The following is a 10987-nucleotide window of genomic DNA, read 5'->3' as shown; positions in this document are numbered from 1 at the left end:
CTCTCTCTCTCTCAAGCCAAGCCTCCTGCTGCATCCTTTCCATCTTTCTTTCCCCTCCCTTCTTTTCCAAAATTATGAGAAGTTCTCTTCCATGTTTTGTGTGATGATTTGGCAGAGGTGGAAAGGAAGAACAATGCATTTTATTATGTATTTTGTACAGATTGTATAATATTTATATTATTAGAATGAATTTTAATTCAACTTATTTCATATTAATTTAAATCAATCTTGGTCTGCCAGAACATCAAAAGTTAAATATTGATTAAATTCATTTTTAATTCATTTCTCTTTAATTTGGTTGATTGGTTGATTGATTGATATTAAGTGTTACTCTAATAATCAGCACCTTAGGAATTGACCTCGGCCCCCATGAACCAAGTCACAGTTGGTTTCGGCCCACCAGGTCATTTGAGTTGTGCAGGCCTGATATATTGTATGATGATGCCAGCCCAAATGTTTATTTCTTTATGGAGCAGGTATCACTCCCTCAGGCCTCATATAACTTTAAAAATATTTACTTGCAAATTAAAATTCACAATCATGTTGAATACAGACATGCAAATTCTTGGTGTCAGCCCATGCATTATTTTACCTCTCTCTGAGCAAAGTCTTGTGATTAATATCTCTCTTAACTAAATAATCTTTTTTTCCTCTAACCGAGAATTAAGTACTCATCCACCTCTATACATGTCCCTTTCTCCCAATATTCCATCATGCTTCAGAATGAACAAAAACAGATCCCAGAAAAATCAGGTGTGATTTGGTTCTCAATGGCTCCCACTGAGTCATTTTGCTATGTAAGGGGACACTATTCACACATTGGGAGAAACATACATTTCCCTAAGCCATTTTGGAGGGGTGGTATACAAATCAAATCAAATAAATAAATAAATAATCACTCCCCTGCCCATGTTGCTGAACTTATGCTTGAACCTCAGTTCATGCACACCCTTAATCCACACTGCTCCCAGAAGCGCGGATCACTGGAGGCCGGGAAAATGTGCCCTGGCATCCAAGGATCCCATAATGCACCATGCAATGTGTGTGGTGCATTGGCCAACTCATCAGTCGGGCACTCTAGGCACCCAAACACCTGTGTGCTCAGGCTGTGTGCAGCCCAAGCGCACAGATGACCCCAAACCTGGGGTCTGCACTCGCACCTCTAACCCCAGTTAAGGGCCCAGGGTTAAAAGTCAGGCTAGAGGAGACATAAGTGCTGGGATTGAGTTGGGTTGCTCGTGTGAATAGCCTTAATGTGTATTTAAAGTATGGAATTTTCTATCGCCGGATGTTGTGATGGCCACCAATCTAGATGACTTTAAAAGGGGTCAATCTAAAAGTCAATCTAGATGACTTTAAAAGGGGTCAATCTAAAAGTCAATCTAGATGACTTTAAAAGGGGTTCTTCCATCAGGATCAGATGTGGTGTCGCCCTGAGCACCAGGTGTTGGGAGCACCAAGGGAGGGTGGTTGCCTTCTTGTCCCCAGACCCCGGCCCAAGAAGACACAGAGACGTTAAATGGATGAAACGGGCCACGTTTATTAATAAACAAATAGGCATAGGCGGACTGTAAACCAGGTGATTAATCACCAACATAGAATAGTGCGGGCCCCTAGGCGTGAGCTAGGATGCTACCATCCTATTCATCACCTGACATGGGCGACACACCCTGGCTCAGGAAACAAGCGGGTATACCCCACCTGTCTCCTTCAAAGCCAACCGCCCTCCAGAGAAGAGGGGATCTGGACAGCTCAAGGTCTTCACCCACCCCGGACCGCACAGCCCAAAGGTTGATGAAATCCTTTAGCAGGTTTCCTGGCAATCAATTTCTCCCCGTGCCGCACAGGCTACAAAGGAGCGATTGACCATTCCACCTTACAATATTCAAGGGTGCTCACCATACTCTAACCAACCACTTACCCCTTAGCCCGCACTGTTACTGCCACCCAGGGAGGTCAGCCCTTGCTTGGCCTCCCTGCCCCATGCCATCCAACAGTGCAGCAAGCCCATTCCAAATATTGCGTAAATACAAATCGCACCCAGCCTCAGAAAGGTGAACACCATCCGGGCGATATAGCTCGTGGAAGCGAGCTGCTAAATCAGGTTGCCTAATGATGTCCCCCCCAGCCGCCAAAACTAACTTACCTATGGCGGCCGAAACCTTGCGCCGGGCCTTTTCTAACTTAAACCCATTAAACGCAGCGCGCCAAACCCTGCGCTGAAGCCAATTGATCCAGAGGATACGAACCCCGGGCATCCACCTGCGCAGTACGGTCAAATCGGAGGCGGCTTGCTGCACCATGGACAGGCCAGTCCGCCTGCCTAAGTCATTCTCACCCAAGTGAAGGACAAGAACGGTGGGCACAGGGAATCTAGCTAAGTGATCCTTAATGGCCGGGAGCAGCTGACTCCACAGCATGCCCCGCATGCCCAACCAATACACCAGGGCTCTTCGTCCAAACCCCAGCTGTGAACCCCAGTGGGAGGTGCTGGTCTGCTTGAAGGCCCAAAAGACCAACGAATGGCCACAGATCAGGACCCGTACAGGAGCCGCTGCCCCACCAGCACCTGCCAAAAAGAAAATTCGATCAATCCAGATAATATAGTCCGCTGTCAGTGCACATAAGGCCTGACCACCACGGACTTCCACCGGCCGATCCGCCATACCACAGCCTCTTGTAGGCCCAACCGGGAAGCTGTAGTAGCCACCCCAATCCTGAAGGAGTGTAATGTGAGCCCTTCAGGCGGCACCCCAGCTGCAACCAATGCCCTTCTTACCACTGCCAGGAACTGGTATTGGGTAAGAGGTGCCTGATCCGCGTGGACAAACAGGCACCCCGCTGAGGCAGGCCCGAGGGCCGTGTAGTGCTGCAAGGCGATCACCAGGCAAATGCCAGGGTCAGAGGCAGCCGCCAAGCGCACCAACTGCCCTTTACTGTGTTGATCCGTCTTAGAACGGCGTAGAAAAAACTGTGCCACCCCGTCACTGAGTGACAAAACAGAAAATTGCAAACAACGGTCCCTCAGGGAGCCCCTGTTCCATGGTAGCAACTCACCTGGACGAAAGGCGCCGAAAAAGGCGACTAAAACAGCCGCCCAAAAAAGAGTTACCTCCCACTGGTTAGCACAGCAGGCTTCAAGTTGCTGTAGCACTGCGGCAACCAAATCTATGGTGAAAGGACGTCTAGAGTCGAGGCTGCCCGGGTTCTCCCTGGACCAGCCCTCGAGCATGCGCCCTACCCGAGGATCCGCTGAAAAATCACTAACCCCTTTTACCTGTGCTGTAAAGGCCAGAGCAGCTAAGTAGCCGCCAAGCGTGGACACAGCCCGCCCCGCCCTACGTAACATAACGAGGAACTGTTGCAGCTGGCACACTGGAACAGGCCAAACCTCCTCCAAAGCTTCAGAACCTCAAAACAAGGAAAAGGCCTGAAGCTTAGCCGCGTAACTGGCTCTGGTGCTGGGCGCCAGAGACGCCGCTATGGCCTGTTGTGCCTCCAACTGCCAAGCTGCCACAGAAAGGCGGGCATGAGATCCGGTTGCAGTGCCGCCTCGGGAGCTAACTGTTTGAACCTGTGCGACTGAAAACGAGACAGAGCATCAGCTATGTCGTTGCGCACGCCCGGAACATGCCGGGACCGGAACAAGATGTTAGCCCGAAGGCACTGCAACACCAGGGCCCCTACCAGCCCCATAACCCTCCGGGAGCGAGAGGTTTGTGAGTTGATGACCTGCACTACTGCCTGGTTGTCACACCAGAACCGGACCAATGAGTTAGAAGACTCGTCGGCCCAAATGTGCACTGCAACTACGATAGGAAAAAGCTCCAGAAACGTAAGATCCCTAGCTAACCCTTGCCTCACCCACTCGACGGGCCAGAGGGCCGCATACCAGCGACCCCTAAAATAGACCCCAAAACCCACTCCACCTGCTGCATTGGAATGGACTTGTAGGTCAGCCTCCACTAACAGTTCATTCCTCCAAAAGGCTACCCCATTGAAACCCAACAGAAAGGATTCCCAAAGGGAGAGGTCAACTCTAGTGCCCTCAGTAATCCTGACCCCATGATGGGGGGCCCAAAGGCCAGCCATCATATCACACAGCCGCCGCAAAAATGCCCGACTTGGGGCCACCACCCTACATGCAAAATTAAGATGGCCCACTAACACTTGTAAATCCCTCAGGGTAATTTTTTGGGCTCGGCCAGCTGCCCTAACTAGGTCCAGAAGGGCCAACAATTTTTCCTGGGGTAACCTTGAACAACCAGCAACTGAGTCAAGTTCAATCCGCAAAAAGGAGAGCCTCGTGATGGGGCCTTCCATTTTGTCCCTTGCCAAAGGGACCCCTAGCTCGTCCGCCAGCTCCATAAAGGAGCGAAGCAAATGCTGGCATTCCTCAGAATAGCCCCGCCCTACAAAAAGAAAATCAACTAGGTAATGCGAGGTGGATATAAGCCCCGCCCTCCGCTGCACTGCCCATTCCAGAAATGTACTGAAAGCTTCAAAAGCTGCGCAAGAAATGGAGCAGCCCATGGGCAGGGCATGGTCAAAATAGAATCGCCCCGCAAAGGCGAAGCCCAGCAGCTCAAAATCACTGGGGTGAACGGGCAGCAAGCGGAAGGCGGACTTGATATCACACTTGGCCATAAGGGCCCCTGGTCCCAGGCCCCTAACCACCCAGACAGCATCATCAAAAGATGCGTATCGTACTGAGCACAAACTATCCAGGATGCCATCATTCACTGATGACCCCCGAGGGTGAGATAGATGGTGAATTAACCCAAATTCGCCAGGTACCTTCTTAGGGACCACCCCCAGGGGCGAGACCCTCAAACCCGGGAATGGAGTGCTCTCGAACGGGCCCAAAACCCTACCAGCTGCCCCCTCCTTATTGATTTTCTTGAGAACCACCTGTTCCTTACCTATGACAGACCTCAAGTTACGAGAGCTACTAAGCCCACGACGGGCCGAAGACGGTATCCTAAAACCTTCCCGGAAACCCCGGTTCAAATAGGCAGCCACAACCCGATCCGGATAGTCCCGGAGCAAAAGCTCCAGTACATCAAGCTTGATGGGGCTGGAGCCCTTTCCCCGCAGGGGGTGGAGGAGGGGCACCCTTCTTGTTGTTGCTGCCGGGCCGGAACTTGGACCCTGAGCTACTGAACTTGGCCCTAGGGCAGGCAGAGCTAGGATGCTTGGCCCCACACACGCCGCATGTGCGTTTGAAGCGGCAGGGGGACCAGGTACACTTATCGTGGGTATTGTACTCCCAGCAGACCAGGTGGGGTTGAACCCACTGCTGGCCAGCCCCGCCCGATGTCGATGGGACCGCTGCCCTAGATAACAGGTGGCCACTGTCTGACCGATCCCCTTCTACGGGGCGGGGCAGGGACATAATAACTAACCACAATTCCTGTAAAGGAGTGTCCCATGGTAGGGAAGGGTCCAAGGCAGCCCTCATGCGAAAACTCTCATCATACCGGATCCAAGAGGAGCCGGCAAAATCGGACACTGCCCTATGGATCATATCCATGTATTTTAAAAGCGCCGGGCCACGGGCAGGCTGCGCCTGAACTATGACGCCCATATAAATGGTAAATCCTGACAACCAGTTATTCCACGTCTTCTCAACTGGCTTACGCTTAGTGGCCTTGTGGTCCTTAAAGGATTCCCCTTCTTTATGTTTTACTCCTGGCTCGCGAAAAAGGAGACTAAAAATGTCAATATACTCTCCCTTCAAAATCTTTTCCTTGGTAGCAGGCAGTAAGTGGTCACCAAGCAGCAGCCCCATGCCACTGTATGGGGCATGATAACCGGCGGAGAGAATCCCCATGGGATAGTGACCGGTGGTACCAGAAATCGCTGGAACCGGGCTAGGGATCACACCTGCAGGTGGGGCAACCGGAGTACCCGGGGGCACAGCGCCCGTCCATACCCGCTCAGCCGCCCCTTGCAGGCCAGCAGTAACCCCCGGTATACTAACAGGGGGACCTAAACCCCAAGGATGTGTATAAGGAGGCCAATATGAGTGTACTCCCCAACTCCCGCTCGCTGGCATCGGCCAGGGTACATAGGGCCACTGGCCAGTGCCGCTGGGAGGTGTAGGTGCTGCTGGCTCACCCGGGGCCACCGGTACTCGAGGGTCCACAGGCGGAGGTTCAACCGGCGCAGCAGGCAGTGGAAGCGACGGAGCAGGCAGCACAGGAGCCAGGTCCTCAGGCGACAGCAATGGAGCCACAGGAGCAGGCCTTCCAGGAACCAGGTCATCAGGCATGGATGGATCTTGCGGACCTGAGGGAGGAGCCGGGCCGGCTGGGCCCCCCCCCTTTTCCAACGCCTCCAACCTACTAGAGAGTGATTTTAAAAGCTGATTCCGGGCAGCCCGCCTGGTCCTGCGAGGCACCTTGGGAGGAGGGACACCACCACCCCGCCAGAAGGACCAGCACCCTTATCAGAAGGAGCGCTGCGAGACTTCTCCAAGGCCTCCATCCTACCAATCAAGCCCCTAATAAGGGCCATTTCTTCATCATCCTCATCCGAGGAAGAAGGGGGGGGGCTTTGGGCTGCCTAACAGGCTTCCCACCCTTTTTCTCCTTAGCTTTCCTGGGCATCATGAAAACACCCACAAGCCCTCAACCAATATTAGAAGGAGAAGCCAACCCCCAATTCTTGCTCTACAGAGCAACCCTATGGATGTGGGAGAGGTTTGCACGAAGGGAAAAAACCTTAGCCACCCCCAGGGAATACCAAAGCTCAAGGAAAAACCCCCAGAAGCCAACTCGAAAGCCCAGCAACAACCCCTCACAACAAGGCCCCCCAAAGCAGCCAGAAACCCCTTCCAAAGATCAGGAGAGCAAAGAAAGCTGTAGAAAAACTTGCAAAATGCCCCACCCCACGGCCCTCCCGGGCCTGCAACAAACCAAAGGGCCAAAGCCCTGTCGTGATGCAGATGCCGGAACGGGACGTTGGAGAAGGCTGCGATCGGGCCCACAGGCCACAGAGCCCCGCTGGTATTCTGCAAAGCCTGGAGACTTGTCTACCTAATGCCCTGCACAGCGGGACCTGAAGGAACCCGCTGGAGAACTGCCACGCCCGCTCCTGGGTGAACCCTCCCCAGGCCTAAGTGGAAGGAGCCCAAGTAAAGAGCTCCTTCCTCATGCAGATCCTGAAAAGAACTGAAGAGTAGAGGCGCGGATCGACCGTGCTGCAGCCGAAACCACGCCCCCTTTTGCAAATTGGCCAATCAGGCCACTTCTAGGGCCTCATGTCCAGGGTGGCTGAGACAAACTCCCTCCCCCCGCCAGCACAAGGCGAAGGGGAGGGGAATTTTCCCCACTTACAGGCTTCCCAAGTGCATCTGGTTGGCTGCTGTGTGGGGCAGGATGTTGGACTGCCTGATCCAGCATGACTTTTCTTATGTGACTGGATCACCAACACAGATCCCATGTGCGGGAATGATGCTTCTTCTCTTTCTGATAGTGGCTCCAAGGCTTTGTGTCAGGGACAATATATTTCCTGAGATTCCTCCGCATTAGTAGCATGTCAGTGACTAAATAACATCATATTTTATTCTCTATTATGCTTTGATATCCTAGTCTAGTTAAGATTGGTACAGGATTTGGTTCAGCATATTGAGTTATTTCCCCAAAAAGTTGGAAATTAGCTTTTTTCTGAGTCAAGTTTTGACATTCAGACCCATCACACTCCCAGCAATGATATCAGGAGAGCAACTGGGTCCAAGCTTTTGGAAAGAAAGGTGTTTTTTGGGGGGTTTTTAAGAGTGCTTGTAATGGCTAATCCAATTCTGACTTGAGCTGAGTCAGCACATAACTAGCCATGTACGATTGTCCGCTAGTGACTTAATAACTTCACTGCTTGTCTGGGACTGCAAAAACAAGGCTTTGCCAAGAATTTGGCAGCACACAATTCATTGTTGGTCAGTTGTGTTCTCTTCTGCTTGAGGGTCACAATTTGCACAAGCCTTATATATATATAGTTGTAGCTTTTTTCCTCACATGGAATTTATGTCCATGTAGAAAACATGCCTCATGATTCCTTCACAGAATGGGCAGATATTTTAGTATTACTTCTTGCTGCCTATTACACAGTTTTTCCTGCCAAATGCAGGAAGTAAGTATCTTCTCTTGCTTTCTGTTTATATGCTGCTCGACACAATGAGGTTCTGATCTTTGGCCTTTTTGTTGTTGAAATACTAATAATAATCATGATATGCCTCTTTAAAACCTGTATTTATTGTGGGAGGGAAGCTATTCACTCCGTTAGACTAACAAAGGAAACAACCTTTTCAAAATCTTAGGAAATTAATTATTGTCTTCAGTTTTATTGAAATACAGGGCTGTTTTACAGCATGCTGTTATAAACAGCTGTGTGTACTTTCTTTTTCCTTTTATGCATTTTTGCAGTTTTCCTTGTTTTTTAAATGCTAAAAGGCACAGATAAGAATGTATGGAATTTAAGAAGAAGGCTTAAACAAAACTTTACATATGTTAAGCAAGGCTATGAAAAGAGTTTGCATTCTGAAAGGGGAAAATGTCCCTGGAATTATAGGTGAAATGAATATTTGAAGTTACTTCTTAATCCCAAGGCCTTTTTTCTTATTCTTTTTTCCCATCCTCAGTTGACATTTTCAGTCAAGCTGGGCTGGTTAAACATATGCTATTCCAATCTCATGAACAGTGCTTGCTGGTACACTCCAAAAGTGATGTTTCTATTTAGGGATGTCATTGAGTATTCAATGAATAATGAGCTGAAGTTACTTATGAACGTTCCAACATGTTCCTAGGCTGCCAGCCAAATGACATTTGGAGGTTGTTCAGTTGTTCAGGGTGTAGGGATCTCTTCACATCTTTGAATATATTTGGGTCATGATCCAGATGTATGCTGCATCATTCATAAGATCAAGTTAACATGAGCTTACCCAAATGCTCTGGACCAGTTTGGGCAATACTCTGAACCAAATGTCGTAATTGCATGAGGGAGGAGGATATTTGTTCACCACCTGTTGTGCCATTGCCAAATTGTGAGTGTGTGTGCGCACAAATATTTTGGATGACCTACCCCACTGAGCAATTAGATGATGGTGCACCAAGCATATGGTGGGTGGAATATGCATGCCCAAACTCCTTCTCCATGCATTGAATTGGGCTGGTTAGTGTATTGTTTGGATTTATTCTGAGTGAGTTTCAGTAATTTGGTGTATTAGTCAAATTTGGAATGCTGAATTCAGTTCTGATTTAAGAAACTTTAAAATTCAAAATGCATGCATCTGTTTGAATCCTTCTAGACTCCAAATTTCAGCAATTGGAATAATGAAAGTTAAAAAACATGCAGTTTGGCTACACATGTTGATGGCTTCTTTGTAATTTTTATTTTTATAAATTACCATTTTTGTAGCAGAGATGTTAGAATGAGGGGGCCATTCCAACATAGTTCTGCTATTGTGTGTGCCATAGAAGTGAGTTCTGGGAGTCAGGACTCATAAGTATTGATTCAAACTCTTATCATTTTAGTTAGTTAGTTAGTACATTTCAATACCACACCATACAGAAGTCCCTGGGTGGTTCACAATCTAAAAACAATCATTAAAACATTACCATGATTAAAACAATTTTTAAAACAAATAAAAACTTTAAAACCTGAAGTTTTAAAACTATTAACTAAAAGCCTGGCTAAACAGGTATCTTTGCAGGTCCTTCTTTAAAACATTCAGAGAAGGGGGAACTCTAATTTGATTAGGAAGTATGTTCCAGAGTCCTGTGGCAACTCTAGAAAAGGCCTGGTTTCCAGTTGCCACCAACTGAGCTGGTGACAACTGCAACTGGACCTTCCCAGATGATCTTAATAGGCGACGGGGTTGATGAAGAAGAAGGAGAAGGTGCTCTCTTAAATACCTCGGACCCAAGCCATTCAGTGCTTTATAGGTAATAACCAGCACTTTGTATTTTACCTGGAAACGTATTGGCAGCCAGTCTAGTTCTTTTAAAAATGGGTGTAATGTGATCAAATCACATTTATTTGATGCTTTGTAGCTTTTGAGATGGATTCTTAGTTGCCTGGAACTTCATGTTTCCCACCATTGCTGAAAGGATTAAGGCAGTAACTTCAGTCTCTCTAGGGAAAGTGGATGAACCTGCTTGGAGGCCTTATTCAGCAGACATTTTGTAAGATGACTTGAATATATGCCTACTCATTTTCTTTTTGTTCTAAGAGAGACTAGGGGAGGGAAAGATTAGAGAGCTGAATCCTTTACCCCTCTATTGCTTATGATTCCTAATTTACATTAGTTAGGCCACATTTGCTTTTGAGATGACACATTATCAATAGCTGCTAAGGTTGTGATATGTCTTTATTAGAATTAAATATTTAAAATTCTGCTCCCACACTCATTAGTCAGTGACTCAAGCCGGTCAGAAGCCAGGACATTCAGACATCAGGCTTATGCTGACTTCTTAGTTAATTGCATCCAAAGCAAGCAGTTTCAATGGGCTTTATGCCATTTAACCCAGAGAAGAATGTGGGTCTCTGTCTTCATCTCATTGTGCCACGGGGTGGCGGGGGGTGGGGGAGGCAACAGAGCAGGATAGAAAATGGCCATCGGTCTTCACATTGATTGAATTTTGTTTGTGTCGCTGCCATAGTGTTGGTTAATTGCAGCTTTCAGTTCTTGCAAGTACATCCTTTCAGCATCTCAGATAACTCTAGTGGAATCCTTTTCATCCTTGTGGAGATGGTAACAAAAGCTGTATACTGTATACGTGTGTGTGTGTGTGTGTGTGTGATATTTGTAAGTTGCATCTGCCAAGCTTATATTTGGCACAGACAAACATTTTGAAATCTTGCCTGCTTTAATTTAAAAATCCTACATTTTGATAAAGATTTTTTAAAAGTGTTCATTCCAAAATTGTGTCCTTTTCGCTTAGGTTTGACTTCAGATTTAACAGTCAAGACATGTTTAATGAGATATTTG

General features: G+C 48.1%; 1 protein-coding gene across 1 annotated transcript; it reads right to left on the bottom strand.

The window, feature by feature from the left end:
* Positions 1-1520: 1520 nt before the first annotated feature.
* On the bottom strand, positions 1521-7160 carry LOC128341309 (uncharacterized). The gene is made up of 2 exons (XM_053287680.1): positions 6121-7160; positions 1521-2569 (listed from the first exon to the last, which is right to left on the bottom strand). The coding sequence occupies exons 1-2, from the start codon at positions 6272-6274 to the stop codon at positions 1938-1940; spliced, it is 786 nt and encodes a 261-aa protein (XP_053143655.1). The 5' UTR covers positions 6275-7160; the 3' UTR covers positions 1521-1937.
* Positions 7161-10987: the final 3827 nt, after the last annotated feature.

The sequence above is a fragment of the Hemicordylus capensis genome, chromosome 1, assembly GCF_027244095.1.
Source record: "Hemicordylus capensis ecotype Gifberg chromosome 1, rHemCap1.1.pri, whole genome shotgun sequence".
Lineage (NCBI taxonomy): Eukaryota > Metazoa > Chordata > Lepidosauria > Squamata > Cordylidae > Hemicordylus > Hemicordylus capensis.
Note: the sequence above shows the minus strand (reverse complement) of the source record. Positions and strands in the feature narration are given on the sequence as shown.